This window comes from Heteronotia binoei, chromosome 1 (genome assembly GCF_032191835.1).
Source record: "Heteronotia binoei isolate CCM8104 ecotype False Entrance Well chromosome 1, APGP_CSIRO_Hbin_v1, whole genome shotgun sequence".
Classification (NCBI taxonomy): domain Eukaryota; kingdom Metazoa; phylum Chordata; class Lepidosauria; order Squamata; family Gekkonidae; genus Heteronotia; species Heteronotia binoei.
Window position 1 is genome coordinate 274,179,176 of NC_083223.1, and position 27,793 is coordinate 274,206,968.

The 27,793-nt window shown below is 44.9% G+C and overlaps 1 protein-coding gene and 1 non-coding gene across 2 annotated transcripts in view; one reads left to right on the forward strand and one right to left on the reverse strand.

Moving 5' to 3' along the window:
- Positions 1-11,682: 11,682 nt before the first annotated feature.
- Positions 11,683-11,754, reverse strand: TRNAT-GGU (transfer RNA threonine (anticodon GGU)). The gene has a single exon. It is a non-coding gene; the product is annotated as a tRNA-Thr (tRNA).
- An 8,365-nt stretch (positions 11,755-20,119) lies between these two features.
- Positions 20,120-27,793, forward strand: part of LOC132584125 (prisilkin-39-like) — a 56,111-nt gene continuing 48,437 nt past the window's right edge. Inside the window, exons 1-2 of the mRNA XM_060255962.1 lie at positions 20,120-20,246; positions 20,316-20,438. Of these exons, the coding sequence (XP_060111945.1) occupies positions 20,171-20,246; positions 20,316-20,438 (199 nt within the window). The 5' untranslated portion in view covers positions 20,120-20,170. The remainder of the gene's footprint in view (positions 20,247-20,315; positions 20,439-27,793) is intronic.

Below are 27,793 nucleotides of genomic sequence, written 5' to 3' on the forward strand. Positions count from 1 at the left end.
CATCTTAAAATACAGCAGATCAAGCTCAGGCTCGCCGATCGAAATCATTGCAAGAATCTTAATTGACTTACGATTTCATTAACTAACTCCTAGTGGTTAAATTACCCAATCTGGATAGCCCAGGCAAGCCTGATGCCATCAGATCTCGGAAGCGAAGCGGGGCCAACTCTGGCAAGTACTTGAAAGGCAACCTTCAAGGAATACCAGGGCTGGGACACAGAAGCAGGGAAATATAAAGCTCTGGCAGAGCTGGATTAACAATTAGGCCAAGTAGGCACTGGCCTATCGGCCCCCATGCCTTTTGGGGCCCTGGGTTGGTTTCCTTCCACAGTCCCTCCCCTACTTGCAGCCCTCCCAGTCTGCACACGCAGCCGGCAATTGAGCCGCTCTTTGCCTGACTTGCCGGGTGTGGCTACTGCCGGTATCATTGCCAAGTTTGCTTCTCCCCCCCCCCCCCCGCAGTTTAGTAGAAGGGGCTTTTAAGAAGGTTGTAGCAGGGGTCGTGGGCAACGGGGCAGGGGGGCTCAGACTCTGAGGTAATTTGTGATGGGGCCCCTAAGATTTTGACTGCCTGGGGCCTCCACATGGTTTAATCCGGAACTGCTCTCTGGAGTGTCCTAGCTCCACTAGGGGTCACCAGGACTTCCAGGAACATAAGCGCACACACACGCACAACTACCCCCCCCCCTAGACTTGAACATAATCCTCAGCTAGAGATCAAAGGAGAGCGTCAGCAATGGGTAACTTGAGCTGCAGTAGGAGGCTTTAAAAAATAAAAAAAACTGTAGAAGATAATTGGTGGAGGAAGATGTGGCCAAAATCTGTGATTGATTGATTGATTGAATGTTATCAAAGATTTCAGGTTTTCACGGCTGGTAACATCATTAGGGTTTGTAGAATCTTTCGGGCTCAAGTGCTGTGTTCTACTGGAGAAAGTTTTCCTTCCAGACGTTTCGTTCTCAGCTGCGGAGAACATCCTCACGCCACTGAGGATGTTCTCTGCAGCTGAGAACGAAACGTCCGGAAGGAAAACTTTCTCCAGTAGAACACGGCACTTGAGCCCGAAAGATTCTACAAACCCTAATGAATGAATGAACGAATGAATGCTATTTATAATCCACCTTTCTCTCTTGGATTCAAGGCAGATTACACAGAGTTAGTAATAATAATAATAATACTTTTTATTTATATCCCGCCCTCCCCACCGGGGCAGGCTCAGGGCGGCTTACAACATAAAAATACAATAATTGACAAGATGGGACCTACAGAAAGCAATGGTGAAAAGGTACCAGCTGGATATTAGGCAGACATTCCCCCCCCCCCCCAGGAGTTGTTCAGCAGTGGAATGAGCTATGGAGGAAGGTGTGAGCTCCACCTCTTTGGCAGTCATTAAGCAGCAATTGGATAGACACTTAAAAAAAAATTAATGAAGAACTTGCTTCCAGGTACAGTAGCATTAAAGTTCAACATTGAACATATAAGGAAGAAAAATACAGATGCCACACGGAGTACAATTGTCGTTGTTCAGTCGCACAGTCGAGTCCGACTCTTTGTGACCCCCATGGACAAAGTCACGCCAGGCCCTCCTGTCTTCCACCATCCTCCAAAGTCTGCTCAAATTCGTATTTGTTACATCAGAAATGCCGTCCAGTCATCTCATCTTTTGCTGTCCTCTTCTTCTTTTGCCTTCTGTCTTTCCCAGCATCAGGGTCTTCTCCAGTGAGCGCTCCCTTCTCATTTGGTGGCCAAAGTCTTTGAACTTCAGCTTCAGCATCCGACTTTCCAGGGAACAGTCTGGGTTGATTTCCCTTAGGACTGACTGGTTGGATCTTCTTGCAGTCCAAGGAACTCTCAAGATTCTTCTCCAGCACCACATCTCAAAAGCATCCATTCTTCTGCGTTCAGCCTTCCTTATGGTCCAGCTCTCACAGCCGTACATTACTACTTTTGTTGGACTTTTGGCAGGATAATGTCTCGACTTTTTATTATACTGCTCTGGTTTGCCATTCATTTTATTGTTCAGTATGAAGTACAATACTGAACAATAAAACATAAATCAATATGGCTGGATACAAGCCAAAATAACATCACTGCTAAAGGAAAGGAGGTACCAAATATTAACCAAACACACACTGGTCATAATGTATATCAATGGTAAACCATAATGAGTTAAATAATCAGGAAGAGAAGAAAGTAGGAGGAGTGATCCAAAGAATCAGCCAGTGAATAGCTAGTAAAGTGAAGTATTCCTCTTGTGGGTGAGCAGAGGTTATGGAAGAAGAACCTGGATTCCACCGTAAAAAGGGTTCCCATCTATGAAGGAGAGAGGCATTAGACCTCGACAAGGAATGCAAAGGTTGAGAACTAACAATAAAATAACTAGAATAAAATATGCCCATAATTTGGATGCCCAAACGTGGATAGATGGGGAGTCAGGCTTTTTCCAAGTTAATGCAATGCCATGTTTGGCAGTTGTGAATGGATGAACACTTGTCAGGGATGCTCTAGGTTGATCCTGCGTTGAGCAGGGGGTTGGACTAGATGACCTCTATGGCTTCTTCCAAATCCGTAATTCTATGATTCCGTGGAATAGGATTTGAAGCACAGCGTAAGCGTTCACTCGACACTTTAAACGTTCTAAAACTACACGACGGGAGCAAACCCGCAGCAAGCTGGACCAAGTCGTAAAGACCGCAGTCCCCAATAATTTTTTCCAAGTAAATTTCTGACTTTTGTACAGTGTGACTCTATTAACTACGTAGAAAAGCCCCCATGGAAAATTCAGTTTGGCATAATTTGTAGAAGGCCTGGAAAATGGGAGCCCTTCCCCCCCACACACACACTCACACCCAGTGACCGCCTGCTCCACACCGAGAGGATGGAAGGAAAAAAAATTCTCCAGAATCTCTGGCCAAACTGACCTGGAGAAAAATTGCTTTCTGACCGCAAAAGTGGTGCTCAGCTTTTGGGTGAGGCAATGGGCATCTACCTGTTAGATTGGCCTCCCCTACTGTACTATCTTACTGCACTGATCGGCTGCACTGCCTGCTACACCATCTTATCGTTCTGTTTGACTGGATTTTCCTGTTGTACTGGATATTGTAAATGGTTTTTATTGCTATATTGTTGCAATTTTTTGTGGTATTATCATTTTGTTGTACTCTGCGCTGAGCCCCTAAGGGGAATGGGCAGACTATAAATAAACAAATAATAAGAAGAAGATATTGGATTTATATCCCGCCCTCCACTCCAAAGAGTCTCAGAGCGGCTCACAATCTCCTTTCCCTCCTCCCCCCCACAACAGACACCCTGTGAGGTGGGTGGGGCTGGAGAGGGCTCTCACAGCAGCTGGCCTTTCAAGGACAAACTCTGCCAGAGCTATGGCTGACCCAAGGCCATGCCAGCAGGTGCAAGTGGAGGAGTGGGGAATCAAACCCGGTTCTCCCAGATAAGAGTCCGCACACTTAACCACTACACCAAACTGGCTATCCATTATTAATGGTAATGATAACAACAACAACAGCAACAATAATTATTATTGAGTGTGTAAGAAGGAGTCATGGGAACTAAGCACTGATGCAACCCTTCCTAACCTCCTTCTCATGAACTGCCAAAGTTCACAGAATCAGCATTGATGTTAGGTGGCCATCTAGCCTCTGTTGAAAAACCTCCAAGGAAGGAGAGCCCATAACCTCTCGAGGAAGCCTGTTCCACTGAGGAATCGCTCTAATGGTCAGGAAGTTCTTCCTAATGTTGAGCCAGAAACTCCTTTGATTTAATTTCAACCCATTGGTTCTGGTCCTACCTTCTGGGACCACAGAAAACAACTCCACACCATCCTCTAGATGACAATCCAAGTACTCGAAGATGGTGATCATATCACCTCTCAGTTGTCTCCTCTCCAGGAGATAATAGCCAAGCTGTGGCATTCTGCATCAAAGATCCCTTGGAAGCATAAAAAGGGCATAAAATACATCAACAGTATCCTTTTTAGATTAGACCAGGGTTTCCCAAACTTTTCTTTCCCATGGCCCATTTGCACCTGCTGGAATGGCCTTGGGTCAGCCATAGCTCTCGTAGGAGTTGTCTTTGCTAGAAGAGCTCTCTCAGCCCCACCTACCTCACAGGGTGTCTGCTGTGGGGCGGGGGGAGGTAAAGGAGTTTGTGACCACTCTGAGACTCTGAGATTCAGAGTATAGGGCAGGATATAAATTCAATATCTTCTTCTTCTTCTTTCCCCAGATACTTTCCACTATTGCCCTCCTCCTCTTGTATTTTCTGACAAACAAACCCTATCCTCACTTACAGTGCCACTCCACCTCTCCTCTTTGACCCTTTCATTTTTGCTTGAACAACTCATATTCATCCACTATTACATTCCAGTCATGGGAATCATCCCACCAAGTCTTTTTTTGCTACTGTGTGACACAGAGTGTTGGACTGATCCAACATGGCTTCTCTTATGTTCTTATGTGACACAGAGTGTTGGACTGGATGGGCCATAGGCCTGATCCAACATGGCTTCTCTTATGTTCTTAGGCCTCTGTAATGCCTAATAAATCTGTAATGTTCCCTGCCTGCATTAGAAGCTCATGCTCTTCCTTCTTATTGCCTGAACTTTGGGCACTGATACAATTACTACAATGTTTTCAAGACTGACTTTCAATAAATTGCTGAGCAGTGAGGTTAGAACTGATAAAATGTGGAATTCACTGCCGCAGGAGTTTGTGGTGGCTACAAGCACAGCCAGCTTCAAGAGGGGATTGGATAAGCATATGGAGCAGAGGTCCATCAGTGGCTATTAGCCACAGCGTATTGTTGAAGCTCTCTGTCTGGGGCAGTGATGCTCTGTATTCTTGATACTTGGGGGGTCACAGTGGGGGGGCTTTTAGCCCCACTGGTGGACCTCCTGATGGCACATGGGTTTTTTGGCCACTGTGTGACACAGAGTGTTGGACTGGATGGGCCACTGGCCTGATCCAACATGGCTTCCCTTATCTTCTTAACATTTACGAGGCCAATGCCTGAGGCTGAACAACTTCTTGCAGCTTATTCTGATTCCTCAAAAAGGACTGCTCTCTAAACTTCATCAGATCATATTGGTGACTGACAATAAGACCATCCTTAAATAGCCAGTTTGGTGTAGTGGTTAAGTGCTTGGACTCTTATATGGGAGAACCGGGTTTGATTCCCCACTCCTCCACTTGCAGCTGCTGGAATGCTCTTGGGTCAGCCGTAGCTCTCACAGATGTTGTCCTTGAAGGGGCAGCTGCTGTGAGGGCCCTCTCAGCCCCACCCACCTCACAGGGTGTCTGTTGTGGGGGGAGAAGATATAGGAAATTGTAAGCCTCTCTGAGTCTCGATTTCGCACGCAGCTTACCCCGCGGTCACGTTCCTGTTCTCGACGCAGTGCCCGTCAGATTTCCCACTATCTGCACCAGAGTTACAGGAAGTGCCGCAGCTTTTGCGTAGCAAACATAAACTGGATTTTAGCGGTTTACGTTTGCTATGCGAAAGCCGCAACACTTCCTGTAACTCCGGTGCAGATAGTGGGAAATCCGACGGATGCTGCATGGTAAGCTGTGTGCGAAATCGGTAAGAGAGAAACGCGGGGTATATATCTGCCATCTTCTTCTTCTAAATAACAAACGTTATTGCAGGATGACCTACTTTTGGAACTCCCCAGCAAATACATCAAAGGTGTTTAATATTCAAATTAAAGTCTTCAAACTCACTCCCAGATGGTATGACACCTCAAAAAGGCTGAATCAAACGAATTCCAAGCCGCTGTCTTGGGGAAAAAAACGCAGTCGGTAGTTATTATCGTTGTGGGCAGGACAGTAATACAGTAATTTTGGGAGAATTTATGGCTCATATTGGCAAGATTATTTCCTGCCAAACCAGATCTGATGCTCTTAGATCTCTGGGATTCCTCGAATTAGGATGACACACAAAGAACTCACCTCCTCGCTGATGCTAGAATGGTGATTGCGGCACTCTGGAAATCGCCTACATCCCTGCCTTTTTCCACCTGGTACAATAAAATATGGGATCAGTTCATTATGAGTAATGTCTCCAACACCCTATACTAGGGATGTCAAACTCATTTGTTATGAGGGCCAAATCTGGGCCACGTGTGTACCTATTCAAGATTATGTAGCAGAGATATAAACTTTATAAAGGACACAGACAAACACAATTAAAGATTTGTTAAAATAAAATAAAACATGCTTAAAACATTAGCACTTGTTGGTCTCAAAGGTGCTTTCTTTGTATTTCTGCCATGGGATCCAGGGAACTGGGCAAAGGAAGCTCTGGCTTTTCCTTCCTTCCCCAGGGGACCAGGAGGGGGAGGAGCCTCAGTCCAATGGAGAAAGTAGAGGTTTCGCTCTGTAGCTCCTGCGTAATTGAGCAAGCCTTCCAAAGCAAGCAGAGATGCAGAACAAAGCTAGAGAGAGGGAGAAGGAAGCAGATGACAGCCAGTTGCTCAGGGGACTGATAGGAGCCCCCCGGGGGCCTGATTCGGCCTTCGGGCCACATGTTTGACACCTCTGCCCTATACCAAGCTCAAGCTCAGTCAACTGCAATCTATTCTAAATGTGTTCTAACTTGGGCACTAGTATTGCAGTATATGTCTGAAATGGATCCCCTCCCTTCATATCTAAGTTATCAGACGTGGCTTCATTTTCAACATATTCATTGCTCTTCTATTGAGACTCCTTTCGGTTGGCATAGCTTCAGTGTTTTTGTGACTCATCGAGCTCATAATGGCATACCAGAGCTGTTTATGTTTTAAACTGAAGAAGAAGAAGAAGATATTGGATTTATATCCCGCCCTCCACTCCAAAGAGTCTCAGAGCAGCTCACAATCTCCTTTCCCTTCCTCCCCCACAACAGACACCCTGTGAGGTAGGTGGGGCTGGAGAGGGCTCTCACAGCAGCTGTCCTTTCAAGGACAACCTCTGCCAGAGCTATGGCTGACCCAAGGCCATTCCAGCGGCTGCAAGTGGAGGAGTGGGGAATCAAACCCGGTTCTCCCAGATAAGAGTCCACACATTTAACCACTACACCAAACTGGGGTATGTAAAATGCCTGTACACATGTAACGTTGTTAAAATAAAGTATTTTGTTGTTTTTTTAAAATTAAAATATGATTAACAATTCACACATACGGTTAAACTGCAACCAAAACACACAACTTCCTGAATGCAACAAGGGAAGGTGCTTGGTTTCCAGTCTCCAAATGGGCCTGGATCTCTCCTGTATTCAGGATTTATTTATTTTATTTTTTGGGGGGTGAAAGAGGTGCTGTAACTCTCAAGAAGGAAATGATGGGGGCTACAAGCATAGCCAGCTTCAAGAGGGGATTGGATAAACATCTGGAGCAGAGGTGCATCAGTGGCTATTAAGCATAAGAGAAGCCATGTTGGATCAGGCCAATAGCCCATCCAGTCCAACATTCTGTGTCACACAGTGGCCAAAAAAACCCCAAGTGCCATCAGGAGGTCCACCAGTGGGGCCAGGACACTAGAAGCCCTCCCACTGTTTCCCCACCCCACAAGCACCAAGAATACAGAGCATCACTGCCTCAGACATAACAACATAAGAGAAACCATGTTGGACCAGGCCAATTAGCTACAGGGTATTGATGGGACTCTCTGTCTGGGGCAGTGATGCTCTGTATTCTTGGTGCTTGGGAGGGACAATAGTGTGAGGACTTCTAGTGTCGTGGCCCCACTGATGGACCTCCTGATGGCACCTGGTTTGTTTGTTTTTTTGCCACTGCGTGACACAGAGTGTTGGATGGGCCACTGGCCTGATCCAACATGGCTTCTCTTATGTTCTTAAAGAGAAACATGAACTTTTAAACATTTTTTTGAGAATTTTGTTTCTACAAACAGGTTCTGGAACTCCATTTCACCACATTCCCCCAGAATGGAGGGGAAGCCCTGCCCATATTAACAATGATATCCAGATAATAGAGATCAGGTCCCCTGGAGAAAATGGCTGGTTTGGAGGGTGACATATAACCCAGTGAATTCCCTCCTCAGTTTAAACCCTTTCCTTTCCGGGGGGAATTTCCCAACCAAGGGTTGACCACCCAAAGGCTCCCACCACACCATCTCCTGCAGGTCATTATAGTGGAATGGACACACCACAGAGAAAGCCTCTAATTTAATTGTTGTCAGAAGAACCATCACAGAAGATGGTATCCTTAGAAGAAGGCTGTCTGTGGAGTGCAACTGGAACGTGGAAGTGTAGCAGGAGGTGTGTTTTGAATGAGGAATGAGCTAAGAAAACACACACAAGGTATCACAACCCAAAATTACTAAAGGCACTCTGAAGTGTTTATTTCTTCATATGTCCTGCAGTCAATCAGTAGTCCTAAATAATCCCCAAACATTCAAAGTATACATCCATTAAAAAATATCCAAAGTGAATTTATAATGATTAAGTAGAAGCAGAATTGGCCCAGGGAAAAAGATACAGGTGTATTGAAGTACAGTATATAGCAACAGCTTGGCCTCGTGGAATTATCAAGGCTCTTCATTTTTTTTTTAAAAAAATGTGTCTTTTCCTGTAGGAAAAGTGAGAAAGTGAGAAAACTGGGATGGAGTTAGCCATGAATGCAGTTAGACGATAGATTAGGCATATTATTTTATGCTCACTCAACCCTTCTAAGAATCCAGTTCTTGGCATGTTTCCTCAGATGGATCACCATGATAGAGCTGTTGAATCGTGTTCGAGATCTTCCTGACATTTTGCAGAGAACCTCTCTAATATCTCCTTGAGCTCCTGTCATAATAACAACAGGGGAGGTTGAGTACCTTTTTATGATCTATCTTCCTGTCTCCACAGTGAGATCCTTTCAAAGAAGAAGAAGAAGGCTGCAGATTTATACCCCGCGCTTCTCTCTGAATCAGAGACACAGAGCAGCTTACCTTCTCCTTTATCTTCTCCCCCCACAACAGACACACTGTGAGGTGGGTGGGGCTGAGAGGGCTCTCACAGCAGCTACCCTTTCAAGGACAACTCTCGTGAGAGCTATGGCTAACCCAAGGCCATTCCAGCAGGTACAGGTGGAGGAGAGGGGAATCAAACCCGGTTCTCCCATATAAGAGTCTGCACACTTAATCACTGCACCAAACTGGCTCTCTAGGTCTTTCATAGAGATGCTTTGGTCTTTATTTTGTATATTAAGTGTGAGGGCTTCTTGGTCTTTACTTGAGATGTTCTTCTGCCAATCTTTTGTTCCCTTCTTTACATCAACATTGGTAAAATGGGAGATAGCAACTTTGACAGAGTAGAGACGGATATTGATCAAGGTCATAAGAGAGAGCTGCAAACTGTTATCAATGCTGGGGATAGGGGATGAGAAATCAGCACTATAGTCTCATGTCTTTGGCTTATCGTTGGATGGTCATCTCACAGGGAGAAATAAATTCTGGTCACCGCACCTCAAAAAAGATATTATAGCATTAAGAAAGCACAGATAAGGGCAACTAGAATGATTAAAGGGTTGGAAAACTTTCCCTATGATGAAAGATTAAAACGCTTCGGGCTCTTTAGCTTGGAGAAATGTCAGCTGCGGGGTGACATGATAGAGGTTTACAAGATTATGCATGGGAGAGAGAAGGTAGAGAAAGAAGTTCTTTTCTCCCTTTCTCACAGTACAAGAACTCATGGGCATTCAATGAAATTGCTGAGCAGTTTGGTTAGAACAGATAAAAGGAAGTCCTTCTTCACCCAAAGGGTGATTAACACATGGAATTCACTGCAACAGGAGGTGGTGGCGGCTACAAGCACAGCCAGCTTCAAGAGGGGATTGGATAAACATATGGAGCAGAGGTCCATCAGTGGCTATTAGCCACAGTGTATTGTTGGAACTCTCTGTCTGGGGCAGTGATGCTCTGTATTCTTGGTGCTTGGAGGAGGCACAGTGGGAGGGCTTCTAGTCCCACTGGTGGACCTCCTGATGACACTGGGGTGTTTTTGTTTTTTTGTGGCTACTGTGTGACACAGAGTGTTGGACTGGATGGGCCATTGGCCTGATCCAACATGGCTTCTCCTATGTTCTTATGTGTGACACAGAGTGTTGGACTGGATGGGCCACTGGCCTGATCCAACATGGCTTCTCTTATGTGTGATACAGAGTCTTGGACTGGATGGGCCACTGGCCTGATCCAACATGGCTTCAATTATGTTCTTATGTTAAATTAAGAGGCTTGGCTGAAGCATGAAGGAACCTCAGTGAGATCTTCAGTTTCTCTGATTTAGAAGAAAGCTTTGCTTATTCTCCAAAAAGAGATATTCTCAGGGGGTTTGCCGGATATACACCTGTTCTATTAGAAGTGTACTTTTCTAATCTGATTTGCTTTTTAAGTATGCTTTTAAAATGTAAATTTGTATGCCGTAATTTTATATTGTAATGGCCAATGGCCGCATGCAATAAAACTATTACCAAAACAGCTGTTCCGTAAGATTTGGCACCTTGATCTTGCTGGAGTTGATATGCAGTAGGAGTAGGCTTGGATCATTCCCAATTGCCTTAGGAAGGGCTCCAGATTCAAGGGCAGAAGTGGGAGGTTACCTGCTTGTAGTCCATGGAATTAATGTCTGAACAGTTTCAGCTATGAAGGCTCTAGCTGTAAAGATTTCAAAGAAAGATAAAAAACGTCCCCATTTTCAAAAACATTGAAAGAGTTGTTGACTGATGGAACATTGTTGACTGATGAAATGTCTCCCAGGAGGCATTTTTGGAAGTCTTTCAACTCTCTCAAGGTCAACACGATAAATTTCTACAGGCAGAAGTTGACTCAGGGACTAGAGAATTGTTCTTTTATTTATCTAGAGTTGCCAATCCCCAGGTGGGGGCAGGGGATCCCCCGGTTTGGAGGCCCTCCCCCCGCTTCAGGGTCGTCAGAAAGTGGGGGGAGGGGAGGGAAATGTCTGCTGGGAACTCTATTATTCCCTAAGGAGATTTATTCCCATACAAAATCATGGAGAATTGATCCTCGGGCATCTGGGGCTCTCGCAGGAGGCTGTTTTTTGGGGTAGAGGCACCAAATTTTCAGTATAGCATCTAGTGCCTCTCCCCAAAATACCCCCCACGTTTTGAAAAGATTGGACCAGGGGGTCCAATTCTATGAGCCCCAAAAGAAGGTGCCCCTGTCCATTATTTCCTATGGAAGGAAGGCATTGAAAAGGTGTGCCGTCCCTTTAAATGTGATGGCCAGAACTCCCTTTGGAGTCACTGCTCAATGCACAACAGCCAAGAAGGTCAGAGCGCCTGCTCCGGCTGCAACGCCACTGAGGATGTTCTCCGCAGCTGAGAACGAAACGTCTGGAAGAAAAACTTTCTCCAGTAGAACACGGCACTTGAGCCCGAAAGATTCTACAAACCCTAAAGATGTTATAGTTTTTGCCGGAGCTGGTTGAGTTTATCAGCAATGCTATTCGGTTGCTGAAAAACAGCCAAAACCAGGGGTCGTTTTGTAGAAAAAGAGGTGCTGGAGCTCATTAGCACAGCTCATTTGTATATGAACATATATGAACATATGAAGCTGCTTTCTACTGAATCAGACCCTGGGTCCATCAAAGTCAGTATTGTCTACTCAGACTGGCAGTGGCTCTCCAGGGTCTCAAGCTGAGGTTTTCACACCTATTTGCCTGGGCCTTTTTTGGAGATGCCAGGGATTGAACCTGGGACCTTCTGCTTACCAAGCAGATGCTCTACCACTGAGCCACAGCCCCTCCCTGTGTCTCTCCAGAGTCTCAAGCTGAGGTTTTTCACGCCTACTTGCCTGAACCTTTTTAGTTGGAGATGCCAGGGATTGAACCTGGGACCTTCTGCTTACCAAGCAGATGCTCTACTACTGAGCCACCGTTCCTCCCAACTCATAATTCATTTGCATACGCTACCCACCCCTGACATCACTGGAAGGTTTACTAAATTCTATCAGCTCAGCATCTACCTTAAAAAGCTTATTGAATTATAACTGTCTTAATAAAAGCTTACTCCCATCACACTTTTTCAATTACTTTGTCCTATGTGGCTGCAATGGCACGATGAAGATTTCCATCTGTCTGCTGTATATATTTTGGTTATTTTCCCATTTTTGGTGGGTGTGTGTGTGGAAATTTTAGAAAGTTTGCCGAGAGTTCAGCAAAACTCTCACAGAGGGGTTTGAACAACGGAGCCCAGAAGCAAGTATCTGGGAGGAGGTAAAAAAGAAAGAGCACGGTATTTTTTTTTGTTTCAAACAATTTTATTAGTAACATATGGTAATAAATTTCAATTATTTACATCATTAATAATTACTTTTTTATCTATCCCATATATTACTTTCTACCCACCTCTCCCCCCATTACTAGATCCCCGCTGGTGTTATAAACTTAAAATCTTAATATTAAAGGTACCCTTAATTAATAACCAAAAATTGTCCAATGTCCTTTTATTTTCCACTCTTTTACTATGTATTTTCTGAACTTTTCCCACTACATCTTAAATACTTCTAAATCATAGTCTCTTAAGGTTCTTGTTAACTTCTCCATTTCACTCCATGTCATAACTTTTACAATCCAATTCCATTTCTCTGGTATTTTTTCTTGCTTCCACAACTACGCATACAATGTCCTAGCAGCTGAGAGCAAGTACCAGATTAAAGTTCTATCTTCTTTTGGAAATTTTTCCATTTGCAATCCCAACTTTTTAGGAGTCAAATACCATCTGTACATCATCTTAAAACAATTTTCTTTAATAATCTGACATGTTAAGAGTTTCATAGAGTTCTTCCACAAATATTCCCATGTGTCCATCTGTATTTCTTTATTTACATTAATTGCCCACTTAATCATTTGAGATTTCACTACTTCATCTTCCGTAGACCACTTTAAAAGTAACTTATAAGAACATAAGAACATAAGAGAAGCCATGTTGGATCAGGCCAATGGCCCATCCAGTCCAACACTCTGTGTCACACAGTGGCAAAAAATTTTATATATACACACACACTGTGGCTAATAGCCACTGATGGACCTGTGCTCCATATTTTTATCTAAACCCCTCTTGAAGGTGGCTATACTTGTGGCCGCCACCACCTCCTGTGGCAGTGAATTCCACATGTTAATCACCCTTTGGGTGAAGAAGTACTTCCTTTTATCCGTTTTAACCTGCCTGCTCAGCAATTTCATCAAATGCCCACGAGTTCTTGTATTGTGAGAAAGGGAGAAAAGTACTTCTTTCTCTACTTTCTCCATCCCATGCATTATCTTGTAAACCTCTATCATGTCACCCCACAGTTGACGTTTCTCCAAGCTAAAGAGTCCCAAGCGTTTCAACCTTTCTTCATAGGGAAAGTGCTCCTGCCCTTTAATCATTCTATTTGCCCTTCTCTGGACTTTCTCCAATGCTATAATATCCTTTTTGAGGTGCAGCAACCAGAACTGCACACAGTACTCCAAATGAGACAGCACCATCGATTTATACAGGGGCATTATGATACTGGCTGATTTGTTTTCAATTCCCTTCCTAATAATTCCCAGCATGGCGTTGGCCTTTTTTATTGCAAACGCACACTGTCTTTGACATTTTCAGTGAGTTATCTACCACGACCCCAAGATCTCTCTCTTGGTCAGTCTCTGCCAGTTCACACCCCATCAACTTGTATTTGTAGCTGGGATTCTTGGCCCCAATGTGCATTACTTTGATTTTCGAAATTAATTTTTCATTATCTCCAAGCAGAGCTTTTTCCATTTCTGTTTGTTCTCATCTTATTCCTTCAGTTTTAACATTGCTTTCCACCAAACTTTATTTGTTGCGAGTACAGTAAAATTGAGAGGTTCCGGAGCTCGGCTGCTATCAGCTCCTGCCCAAAACAATGCCTGGCCACAACTATTTCACCAGTAAGGAGTCAGTGCTCTCCTCTAGACTGAAGCAGAAGATCTCTTAGTGGGTCTTCCTCCTAACACCCTTTCTCAGAGATGTTGTCTTCCATCTCTGAGGAAGATGATCAAGGTGACTGTGAGTCTGCTAATCTATTCTTCTTTATCAGTAGAACAAAAATAGGCATCGACCAACACGGCTGCCTGCTTGGATCTCCTTTATTAGTTTTACCTTTAAAGAGGTGAAGGTAGATGGATAATTGGGTGGTTGGCTTAATGTCAGGGTCCAGGGTCTTGTATTTGTTAGGAGTAAGAAAACTGGAAAAATGGTTTATAAATTCTTTCATTGGAGGGTTGTTATCTAAATGAAACTACTTGAACATATGAAGCTGCCTTCTACTAAATCAGACCCTCAGTCCATCAAAGTCAGTATTGTCTACTCAGCCTGGCAGCAGCTCTCCAGGGTCTCAATATGAGGTTTTTCATGCCTAATTTCCTGGACCCTTTTTAGTTGGAGATGCCGGGGATTCAACCTGGGACCTTCTGCTTACCAAGCAGATGCTCTACCACTGAGCCACTGTCCCCTTAATCTCTGAGTTCCTCCTCATTCTTTATGCCCCTCAAATTCCTCTTCTTTTCCCCCAGTTCTGTGGGCTTTTTAACCAAAGCATCCAAGTCCTTTTATCTTCTCTGATGTGTTATGGTTGTTTAGACTGACTCATAGATTTTTTTTTTTAGTAAAATCTTCTCAACATATATTGGATGCTTTGGGGCTAATTAAGCCAAAAGGGAAACTCCTCAGAGCTATTAAATCACTCCACTGTTAAGCTTTATCTAAGACTTGTTTCTGTCATTTGAGCAGACTAGATATCAGGGAGTGGCTGCTAAATAAAATCAATGAGAGCTTCTCCAGGGAGTTGTTATTCTGATACCATCTTAACCGGACGCCCCAATTCCTTTTTCAAGTGCCCGTTCCTACCTCAGATTTCCCTTATCTCACTGTCTCTTGACAAGTTCATATCTGCATTGATTTGAAACAGCCCGGCTCTAACTAAGATCTAATTGTGATCTAGGGGCCATCTGGGCCATACCACTTCAGGCTTCAGATAGGGGTCACGTTGTGGCGGGGGGGACACCTTCCTACATATAGCTAACTAGCATTAGAACAGAAAGACAAAAGCGTGCATACATATCTAAGAAACACTCCAAGTACTCCATCATATCATTTCACACAGTGGCCAACAAGTTGCCCGGACGGGCCAAACGAAGAGGGCATGCCATGGAAGCTGATTGGCTTTGCTGCATTCCAGCAGTGATTTAACAGCCCTGAGGAGTTTCACTGCTCCAGAAGTTTTATGTCTTTGTATATGGAAAGTCACTTCAGTTATCATGGTTCCCATCATTGGTTCCTTGACCCAACGAGCTGTGGTTCAATGGTAGAGCATCTGCTAGGCATACAGAAGGTCCCAGGTTCAATCCCCAGCAATTCCAGTCAAAAGGATAAGGTAGCAGGTGATGAGAAAGACCTCTGGAGACCTGCTGTTAGTCTGAGTAGACAATACTGATTATGACGGACTAATGGTCTGAGTTAGTATGAGGCAGCTTCATGTTTTGATCCTAATATTTTACATAGAGGATGATTTCCCCCTGTGTAAAAAAAGAAGTCATTTGTGCTGCCTTCCACAACTTGAAATGGCCCAGTCTGGAAACATGTGGACCACCTGAAGGAGATAAAAACCAGGTGCCATCAGGAGGTGCATCAGTGGGGCCAGGACACTAGAAACCCTTCTTATGTTCTTCTCGGGAAGGCTTTGGCCACTATACCCTGTTGTTTGCCCACCAGAGGAACTAATTGACCACTGTATGAGCTAGGATGATGGACTAGATGGATCACTCAGCAGAGCTCTTCTTATAATCACAATTGGGAGGGGGGCATGATCAGTAGAAGGCCAGAGGTGACCAATTTGGAATTTTTAAATCTTCCCAAGTGATCTGCTTATTCCAACATGTTGAATGACAAGTCAAAAATGTACTAATGGCCATCCTGAAGCAGGTGTTAAACTCATGCACAAGTTTGTTAATACGGAAAAGAACAGGAAGGTGTTGGCGGGTTTTAGTTGCTGAGTTGTTTTTGATAGTCTAATAACCCCAGAAATGGGAGGAATACCAATTAATGCAATTAAGACGTTGCATCTGTGTGAGTGAGCGTTGCATGTATGGGTAGATAATTAGGATTATAAGATGTTGCACAAACAAATGGGTCATAACCAAAAGACTGTTCCTAGGAGAGTATAAAAGGGCAGTCCATCGTCAGTCCACCATCCAGCGAACTCACCTGAGATCCTTTCTTCAGAAAGCCAGTAAGTTCCATTCTGATCCACTTGCATTAGCACATCTTTACGTGCTTCTTCGACTATATATATATTTTAGTATGTGGTCTTAATGTCTTCCTTTCCTCAAAATGCTTCCTGCTTTCCCTCTGTCTCTCTGTTTTCCTGTCATTTACCACTCTCTTTCTCTGTCTCTGTCTTTCTGTCTCTCATTTCATGAGAATATTGACTGCAAATCTTAGAATGAATTCCTCCTGCTTAGGGACGTAGGGACAGCTTCAAGAAAGGATTGGATAGACATCTGGAGCAGAAGTCCCTCGGTGGTTATTAGCCACAAGGTATAGATGGAACACTGTCTGGGGAAAGTGATGCTCTGCATTCTTGGTGCTTTGGGGGGTAGCAATGGGAGGGTTTCTAGTGTCCTGGCTCCACTGGTGGACCTCCTGATGGCACCTGTTTTTTGGCCACTGTGTGACACAGTGTGTTGGACTTGATGGTCCATTGACCTGATCCAACATGGCTTCTTTCATGTTCTTATGTTTAACTTTGTAACCTTGGGTGACCAAGTTACAATCCCCAAAGTCGATATTCACTCCTTCCTTACAACTTTAAACTTTGAAATATTCATTCCATTTAGAATCTTGAAAGGGCTGTGTTGACTTGAGAAGTAAACTGAGAGGGGTTATTGATAATATCTGCGTAAATATGTTCTGGGTTAGGCTTTAAAGCTCTAAACCAGGGGTGGCCAAACTGTGGCCCGGGAGTCGCATGTCGCTCTTTCACACGTACTGTGTGGCTCTTGACGCTCCCACCAACCAGTTGGAAAAGGCTTGGAAAAGGCATTTCTCTCTTTAAATCACTTCTCCGAGTCAAGCCAGCTGGCAGCTTGGAGAATGCATTGAAAGTTAAAGTTGCTTTCTTTCCACCTCTCCTTCCGTCCTCCCATCTTTTTTTTTCTGCCTGCCTTCCTGTCTTGTGACTCTCAACTATCTGGTGTCCATGTCTTGTGGCTCTCAAACATCTGACATTTATTCTGTGTGGTTCTTACATGAAGCATGTTCGGCCACCCCTGCTCTAAACTTTCTGGACTATCGAAGTCAGTAGGGCGTCTTTGTCTAAGGTAGAAGCGCACGAGGGGACTGTAGTTAGGCTCAAGAATGGGTACAATTCATATCGGCGTGGCATAAAAAAGTGAGTTGATCCTAGAATAAAAATTGGTGTGCCGCACAGGGGTCACCCAGAACACCTGGAGGAGAAGGTAGTAGATTGAGTTTCAATTGAGTCCAGATTTTGCATGTTGGGGCATTCTGCGCATTCTCCTTTGTGGCCTCCACTTTATGGAACGCCCCCCCCCCCCCGATGAGGTTTTGGGAGGGTCCCGCTCTGCTGGCTTTCTGCAAACTATGCAAAAACAGAATTATTCAAGAGGGCTTTTGCACAGGTACCCGGGACTTTAGGTATGAACATATATATGAACCTATGAAGCTGCCTTTTACTGAATCAGACCCTCGGTCAAACAAACTCAAGTCTTGTCTACTCAGACTGGCAGCAGCTCTCCAGGGTCTCAAGCGGAGGTTTTTCACGACTAATTGCCTGGACCCTTTTTAGTTGGAGATGGTGGGGATTGAACCTGGAACCTTCTGCTTCCCAAGCAGATGCTCTACCACTGAGCCACCGTCCCTCCCCTAACTGGCAGTGGCTCTCCAGGGTCTCAAGCTGAGGTTTTTCACGCCTAATTGCCTGGACCCTTTTTAGTTGGAGATGGTGGGGATTGAACCTGGGACCTTCTACTTACCAAGCAGATGCTCTACCACTGAGCCACCGTCCTTCCCCACTGTAACAAAATGGTCAGGAAGTGGCATTGGTAAAGGGACTGCATCCTTCTCTACTGTGTTGCTGCCTATCATCGTGAGAATGCTCCAGACTAGGTAGTTTCTACATCATTTCAGCAGGGCTTCTTCTTCTTCTTTTCTTTTTTTGATCCGGAACGCACAGAAACGGCGTTCCAACTGGCTTGGTGTCAGGAGGCATGACCTAATATGCATATGAGTTCCTGAGGGACTTTTGCTATATAAAAAAAAAGTCCTGTCTTTCAGCTGGTTAATGTTCCATCTAAACTGCAGAATCTTGTGAGCAAAAATTGTACTTTGTGAGCTCCTGGCATTAAAGTGGTGAGCTCCTGCATCAATTACTGTACTCGGAGGTCATCCTTCCTGAGCTAAGACAAAAAGGTGTGAGCTGGAGGCTAAAAATCTGTGAGCTAGCTCATGCTAGCTCACAGAATCGCACTGCTACAGGACCAACCCTAAATCAGACTTTTCCCTGCAGCCGCTGTGGCCGGACCTGCCTGTCCCACATTGGTCTCGTCAGCCACCAGCGAGCCTGCAGCAAACGTGGACTATTGCACCCTTCTTAAATCTTCGTTCGCGAAGCCAAGCCGAGAGAGAGAGAGAGCTCATGCTAACTCAGCTTAGAAGGAACATTGGTTGAAATTTCTGGAAGTCTTCAGATTTCTGTAGTTCAAACCACTGTTCCCTCTAAGCTGAGTTAGTGTGAGCTAGCTCACAGGTTTTTAGCCTCCAGCTCACACATTTTTGTCTTAGCTCAGGAAGGATGACTCCAGAGCACACTAATTTACGCAATAGCTCACAACTTTAGCTGGTAGCTCACAACTTTAATGCTGGTAACTCACAAAGTAGAATTTCAGCTCGCAAGATTCCATAGCTTAGGGAACATTGGATTTCAAACCCTCTTCTACTATTCATTGGATGTCCCATCCTGTTGATTGCTCTTGACTTATGTTGTGTGAATCACCCCGAAAGGCAAACTGCAAAAAACCAAATAATAACAGTAATAATATTAGAAATAAGCATCTTAAGAACCACAAAAAGTGAGTACGCTGTTTCCCTTCCATCTTCCCCATATATCCAGATATTATCTACCTATTAAATACTGCTGAAGGTGCTGAATATTCAACCAGTCTATGACAAATGGAGTAACTGTGAGGCACACTACTAGGTATTCTTAAATTATTTGATAAATCTAAACTAGCTCGACCGATTTAGCACAAACCAGGCAGCTCAGGGCCTTCAGCAAAGTGTAAGAATGGCCCCTTTGGCTGTTGTCCATGCAGTAAAATAAGGTTCGTTTTGGCTGATTTGCTGAAGAGTGATTTCAGCCTATGAAATGCTGGAGGTCTGGCTAGCAGGGACTTGAAGGTCAATATCTTTTTCAAATTAGCTGATGAACTGAATGTGATGGATGCATGGAGGACAAGGTTCCCAGTTTCAAAAGATTTTACCTTCTATTCCACTAGACAACAATCATGGTCGGGAATAGATATGTGTTGGATGTCTCTTGGTTTGATGAAGACATTAGATGAAATTGAAATCCAGCCAAGAGTTACCTCAGATCACAGTCCATTAGCCTTAAAATCGAATGAAATTCCAAAAAGAAGTAGATGGTGTCTAAATAAACAGATTTTGAAAGATAAAGACTTTATCCAAAAGACTTTATCCAAAACAGGCATAAATTCTGTTCACTATTTGTTTTATTAGTACTAAAAAGTTGAATACTTTGACTGATTTATAGATAGAGAGACAGACAGACAGACAGCGAGAGATTGGCAATATGATTTATCTGTGACTTACAGTTATTGTTTTTCTTTGTCATTTACTTTGGCTGATATATTCTCTGTATATGTGCACTGCAGAAATGTACTAGCATATTTTCCTTTCCTTTCTCCCTTCCCCCTTCCCCAATTATACATTTGAAATTGATAAAATGGTTAAAAAATTTAAAAAAAGGTAAATCCCTGCAGAGACTAAACAGAACAATAGTGAATTGATCAGTGGTGTGACTTCATTAGACGTGCAAAGTTTCTGCTTCAGAGCCCAGAGTCCCCTTACATTTCTTCCGTGTTGTTTCATTTCAGATCGAACTCAACCTTAAACATCATGAGCTTCTGCAGACCCCAAAGCTACTGGGACCCATGCCGCCGTGGAAGTTTCTCTTCCGGCAGCTGCTATGGAGGTTCCGGCCAACGCATCTGCTACTACCCATACCGCCGCGGAAGTTTCTCTACCGGAAGCTGCTACGGAGGTTCCGGCCAGCGCATGGGCTATTACCCATCTTATGGCCGTAACTACTACCCACAGAGCTGTTATGGCGGTTATGGAAGTTATGGCGGTTATGGCGGTTACGGTGGTTATGGCAGTTATGGCGGTTATGGAGGTTATGGCCGTAGCTACTACCCCAAATCCTACTATGGTGGTTTTGGGTCCGGCCGGAGTTACTACCCACAACAATACGGTTACGGTCGTCAGTATGGATGGGGATACGGAAACAGGCGTGGCAGCATCTGTTACGAGCCCTGCTACCCCCTGAAACGAAGATACAGCTGCAGCAGCATTGACGGACCTTGCTAAATGCCCAAGTGGACTCCCGGAGAGATGTTAAATGGTAGACCCAACGAATCTCCAGATGAACTTTTTTTCCTTTCCCCTCCCCCAGAAATGCTGAACACTAAAGCATTTGTATGGTTAGTCTTATTTGTTACAGTTCAGCATTTCTCTAATTACTACTCTACCAATCTTTGTGCGCACCATATTGCCTTTAATCGCTGTTGCTCCAATGGACTCTACATGCAAGCTCATGAAAACCCAATGGTTCGCCCCCGCATCTGGCAGGACACCGTGACGACAGAATAATCCATCAACGTTTTATCTGTGCTGTTAATTGGTTTGAATCCAGCAGCAGCTCATTTTTGCAATCCACTTTCCGCTCTCCGATTAAAACCTTTTCATTGCATTAGAATTGCCTTTCTGGATGTCTCTGGTGTATATTCTTTCTGTCTCTAGTTCTCAGTTGTAAAGAAGGGCAGCCAATGTCCTCCGAGCAGGAGAAGAAAAAGAGAAGGAACGGGTTGCGTTTGCAGTGCAGAGAGATGAAATACTGTGTGGATGGCAGATAATATCAGGAGGCGAGTAGGTTGAAGTCAGGGAAAGCCGCTCCAATGAATAAAGCAGTGGTTACCAAACATCATTCCTAGTTGGCAGGATAAGTAATTCTGAAGCACTTCCCCTGAAAGAGTTTTCCCACAACTCTCAACCACCTCCTGCTATAGATAGCTTGAGGAAAGCTTTGCACACATTTCAAATCTTGATTTGCTGGGCTGCAATTATGTGTGCTACCCAAAGAAGACCCATGCCACAGGATAAAGGTTTAAACATCCCCACAGGTGTGAGTCTTTAACTCTGGCTGCAGGCTGGTGTTTTAGCCTGCATATTCATAGGTATAAAAAAATTGATACATACCAAAGGGGGGAAAAAAAGAAAGGGAGGGAGGGAGTCTAATGCTTCACAAAGCAGTCTTTCCAAAGTCTTTACCAAGAATTCAAAGAAGGGGAAAAAAAGAGAAGGAAGGTGACTTTAAGGTCAAATCCAAACTGTAAAACATGAATGGTAGTTCAGAACACAAGAAGAATTCTGCTGGATCAGACCAGTAGTCCATCTATTTCAGCATCCTGTCTCACACAGTGGCTAACCAGTTCCTCTGGAGGGCCAACAACAGGACATAGAAGCCAAGACCTTCCCCTGAAAAGAACATCAGAAGAGCCCTGCAGGATCAGACCAGTGAGGGTCCATCTAGTCCAGCCTCCTGTCTCACACAGTGGCCAACCAGTTCCTCTGGAGGGCCATAAGAACATAAGAGAAGCCATGTTAGATCAGGCCAGTGGCCCATCTAGTCCAACACTCTGTGTCACACAGTGGCCCAAAAAATTATATATATTTATATACACACACACACTCATATACACACACTTATGGACCGCTGCTCCATATTTTTATCTAACCCTCTCTTGAAGGTGGCTATGCTTGTGGCTGCCACTACCTCCTGTGGCAGTGAATTCCACAAGTTAATCACCCTTCCTTTTATCCAACAACAAGGCAGCGAGGGCATGACCTTCCCCTGAGAAGAACATCAGAAAAACCCTGCTGGATCAGACCAGTGAAGGTCCATCTAGTCCAGCCTCCTGTCTCACCCAGTGGCCAACCAGTTCCTCTGGAGGGCCAACAACAAGGCAGAGAGGTCATGACCTTCCCCTGAGAAGAACATCAGAAGAACCAACTGGAGCAGACCAGTGAGGGTCCATCCAGCCAGGCTCCTGTTTCACACAGTGGCCATTCAGTTCCTCTAGAGGGCCAACAGCAAGGCAGAGAGGCCAAGACCTTCCCTTGAGAAGAAGATCATAAGAGCCCTGCTGGATCAGACCAGTGAGGGTCCATCTAGTCCAGCATCCTGCCTCACACAGTGGCCAACCAGCTCCTCAGGATAGGGTCGGATCTAGGTAGGGGCGAAGGGGACACTTGCCCTGGGTGCCATCAGAGGGGAGGCACCAAATTGGGTATGGAGTCCATTCTATTCTAAAGGCCCATAAGATAGAATGGGTCCACAAGGGGGCACCATTTTTTAAAATTTTGCAACGCCTCAAAAAAAATGTAGATCCATTCCTGCCTCTGGAGGGCAAACCACAGGGCAGAGAGGCCAAGGCCTTCCTCTGATATTGCTTCCTGGCTCTGAGATTCAGAGGCTGAGTGTCTCTGAATGTGGAGGTTCCCTTTAGTCACCACGGCTAGTAGCCACGGATAGATGCATCATCTATGAATCTATCTAGACCGCTTCTAAAGCCGTTTATTCGTGTGGCCAATAGTGCATCCTGTGGCAGCGAATCCCATTTTAATCACTCTCTGTGTAAACAAATATTTCCTTTTGTCTGTCCTGAACCTACTGACCATCAGCTTCGTTAAATGCCCTTGAGTCCTAGTATTTGGGAGAGGGAGGGGGGGGAAGTTCTCTCTGTCAACTCTCTCTGCCCCGTACAAAATTTTATAAACCGCTATTATGTCCCCCTTAGTTGTCTCTTTTCTAAACTGAAGTGCCCCAGACTCTTTAGACTTTCCTCGCAGGAAATGTGCTCCCACTAGGCTTCCCAATCCCCAGGTCCCAGAGGGGGATCCCCCGGTTTTACAGGCTTCCCCCCTCCCCCAGCCAGCTGGCCAGCGGGGGAAGCCCCGCCCCCACAACCATCATGCACCTCCCATAGGGAATGATGGGGAATTGATTCGCGGGTATCGGGGGCTCTGGGGGGGATGTTTTTTTGAGATAGAGGCACCAACTTTTCAGTATAGCATCTAGTGCCTCTCCCCAAAATACCTCCCAAGTTTCAAAAAGATTGGACCAGGGGGTCCAATTCTATGAACCCTAAAAGAAGGTGCCCCTAGCCTTCATTATCTCCTATGGAAGGAGTCCATAGGAGATAATGCTTGTCACACCCTTGCTTTTGGCTCCGCCCCCAATGTCTCCTGGCTCCACCCCCAAAGTCTCCTGACTCCACCCCAAAGTCCCGAGATATTTCTTGAATTGGACTTGGCAACCCTAGCTCCCACCCCCTCATTATCTTGGTTGTCCTGAGCAGTAGTATGATAGCGATTCGTTCCGGGTCCTCAAAACATCCGCTGATGGCATTCCTTTAAAAATCGCTGATATCTAACCTAAAGTTTGCCTCAGCGGCTATTCGGTTCTGTTGTTGGCCCTCCAGAGGAACTGGTTAGCCACTGTGTGAGACAGGATGCTGGAGAAGATGGACTCTTGGTCTTATCCAGAAGGGTTCCTCTGATATTCTTATGAGGGGAAGGCCTCCGCCTCCCTGCCCTGTTGTTGGCCCTCCAGAGGTACTGGTTGAGGCCACTGTGTGAGACAGGATGCTGAAATAGATGGAGTGCTTCCGTATGGCTAGTTCAAGGAGGGGGCAGAGAGGTAGACTTGCCAATCTCCAGGTGGAGGCAGGGAATCCCCTGGTTTTGAAGCCTATCCCCCACTTCAGGGTCATCAGAAAGCGGGTCAGGGAAGGGAATGTCTGTTAGGCACTCCATTATTCCCTATGGAGACCAATTCCCATAGGGTATAGTGGAAAATTGATCTGTGGGTATCTGGGGCACTAGTGGGCTGTCTTTTTTGTTTAAAACAATTTTATTGATAACGTATGGTAATAATTTCCATTAATAACTTCTTTTCATCTATCCCATATGCTTCTTTCTAATCACCCCTCCCCCTGTTACTTGACTCCCGCCAGTGTTATTTACTCAAAATACTAACATTAAAAGGTACCCTTAATTCCTAAGAACTAAAATTAATATTCTTCTTTCTTCTAAAGTTTAATCATTATCAAAAATTGTCCAATGTCCTTTTACTTTACACTTGTCTTCTACATAACTTCAAAATTTTTCCCACTCCCTTTTAAAATCTTCTAAATCATAGTCTCTTAAAGTTCTTGTTAATTTGTCCCTCTCACTCCATGTCATAACTTTTACAATCCAATCCCATTTTTCTGGTACTTTTTCTTGCTTCCATAACTGCACATATAGTGTCCTAGCATCTAGTTCCTCTCCCCAAAATACCCCCTAAGTTTAAAAAAGATTAGACCAGAGGGTCCAATTCTATGAGCCCCAAAAGAAGGTGCCCTTATCCATCATTAATTCCTGTGGAAGGAAGGCATTGAAAAGGTGTGCCGTTCCTTTAACTGTGATGGCCAGAACTCCCTTTGGAGTTCAATGATGCTTGCCACAACCTTGCTCCTGGCTCCACCCCCAATGTCTCCTGGCTCCACCCCCAAAGTCCCCAGATATTTCTTGAACTGGGCCAGGCAATCCTATCAGAGTCCAATGCATGTGCTGCTAAGATTAAACCCTTTTGTTACAAAAGTCATTGAGAGAGCGGCACAGGCAGAAGTTTCAGAATATTCCAAGATAAGACAAACAAAGGAAGATTGAAATAATATGATCAAGTAGCAGATCGGGCCAGAATTGTGGACTGGATTAAAACACAAAACGGTAGGGTTGGCTGGTCCGACTCAAAAGATATCTGGGTCTATAATATGCTTAGCACATTTGTCGACTAGAACAGGGGTGGCCAAACTTGCTTAACGTAAGAGCCACATAGAATGAACGTCAGATGTTTTGAGAGCCTCGAGGCAAGCAGGCAGGAAGGCAGGGAGACTCTGACGTTAAGCAAGTTTGGCCACCCCTGGTCTAGCTCTTTGGCGTTACCGGGGTGCACCACAAGGAGGCAAGCTAGAGTCACACCCCAATTGAAGATCTCAGGGAGAACCTCAGAGAGTGAAGGACCTGATTCTCCTCTCTCAGCAGCAACACACCAGGTATTATTGTCCCACTAGAAGAACCTTAGCCTAGTTGTGGCTGCACTTCATCACTGTCTCCCTCTCCCTCCCACCCCCACAATTTTTTTTTAAAAAAAAAATTCTTCCTGATATTCCTGTGAGCAGTGCTGGCTTCCGTTTGGGGTCCGACCATACCCAGGTCCCACTATGGTGGGACCTGAAGGCTCCAGGCCACTCTATTTAACCCCCTCCCTTCCTTCTGGGGAGCCAGTTTGGTGTAGTGGTTAAGTGTGCGGACTCTTATTTGGGAGAACTGGGTTTGATTCCCCACTCCTCCACTTGCAGCTGCTAGCATGGCCTTGGGTCAGCCACAGCTCTAATAGAGAGCCAGTTTGGTGTAGTGGTTAAGTGTGCGGACTCTTATCTGGGAGAACCGGGTTTGATTCCCCACTCCTCCACTTGCAGCTGCTAGCATGGCCTTGGGTCAGCCATAGCTCTAATAGAGAGCCAATTTGGTGTAGTGGTTAAGTGTACGGACTCTTATCTGGGAGAACCGGGTTTGATTCCCCACTCCTACACTTGCACTTGCTAGCATGGCCTTGGGTCAGCCATAGCTCTGGCAGAGGTTGTCCTTGAAAGGGCAGCTGCTGTGAGACCGCTCTCATCCCCACCCACCTCACAGGGTGTCTGTTGGGGGGAAGGAAGGGAAAGGATATTGTGAGCCGCTCTGAGACTCTTCGGAGTGGAGGGTGGGATATAAATCCAATATCTTCATCTACCTCACAGGGTGTCCGTTGTGGGGGAGGAAGGGAAAGGAGATTGTGAGCCGCTCTGAGACTCTTCGGAGTGGAGGGCGGGATATAAATCCAATATCTTCATCTACCTCACAGGGTGTCCGTTGTGGGGGAGGAAGGGAAAGGAGATTGTGAGCCGCTCTGAGACTCTTCGGAGTGGAGGGCGGGATATAAATCCAATATCTTCATCTACCTCACAGGGTGTCTGTTGTGGGGGAGGAAGGGAAAGGAGATTGTGAGCTGCTCTGAGACTCTTCGGAGTGGAGGGCGGGATATAAATCCAATATCTTCATCTACCTCACAGGGTGTCTGTTGTGGCGGAGGAAGGCGAAGGAGATTGTGAGCCGCTCTGAGACTCTTTGGAGTGGAGGGCAGGCTATAAATCCAATATCTTTTTTTTCTGTAGAGTGCCTCCACTGGAGGGCCTCCAATATGCTTTTTTAAAACAGATTTTTATTAACAGATTTTCAATTTACGATAAAGAACGCTGTACTCTATCATCTCAAATAATGCAGCCTTCGTGAGGATCTGATTCACAAATTAAGAAAACAACAACAAGAAAAAGTAGTTCATAAACAAGAGAACCAAGAAGCGGTCTTACAATTATACTAAAGAGCATCTTAAAGAGCTTTATACTAAAGAGCAGTAAATATACATTCTATTGAATGATTTAACTGTAGGAATAAACAAAGAACTGTTCCAATATTGTATCAAAAGATCCAGTTCATCAAACTCAACGATTTAGAGCTCACAGTTTTTTGTATTCAGACCAGAGGAGAGAAAGTGAGCCCAAAACCTATTAGAAAGAGAGCATATCATGATACAAATGGTTTTTTTGGGGGGGAGAATATTATGTTTGGTGAGATATTCCACTATTTGGAACCAGAACACAATACATTTTTTCTGGAGCGCCTTCTATCAGAGCATCAGCGCTAAAAGTTGAGATTTTATTTAGTAGGAAATAATCCCACAGTTGGATTCTTCAAGCGTATATTGAAGGCAGAGCCTTGTCTTTCCAGTGTGCAGCAACCTCCAATCGTGCTACTGCCACAATATGCTTCCAATTCACGCGGCCAGCAACAGGACCCACAGAAATGGGAGGGAGAGAAAGGAAGAGCATGAGAGCGCCATGGCGAGAGAGAGCCACGGAGAGAGACAGAGAGAGAGAGCAACAGTGAGAGAGCACAAGAGTGTAAGAATGACAGCGAGAGAGGGAGAGAACGAGAGAGAGAGAGAGTGTACAAGAGAGAGAAATACAGAGTGTGAGAGAGCAACGGTGGCCCTCCACCAAAAATGTATCCCCTAGCCCCCACCCACCCCAAATTTTCTGGCTGTGAGCGTGACCATGCCCCTTTCATGATCTACTTTATGATGTGTGGATAGGAATATTTTCTTGTGGTGCTGTTTTTAATCAGCATTCCATTTCAGTTGGGGGTTGGGGGTGGGGAGCAGTGGGTATTTTTCGGCCAGTTATTACACTGATTAATAGGCTGTTGCTCTCTCTAGGCTCTAGTGTTAATTTTGGGAAGAGTGTTTCACACCAGCTACTCACCGCAGCCTTAGAGAGAACGCAGGCACGGGGTACACAGAGCTTCCATTTCTAGTCG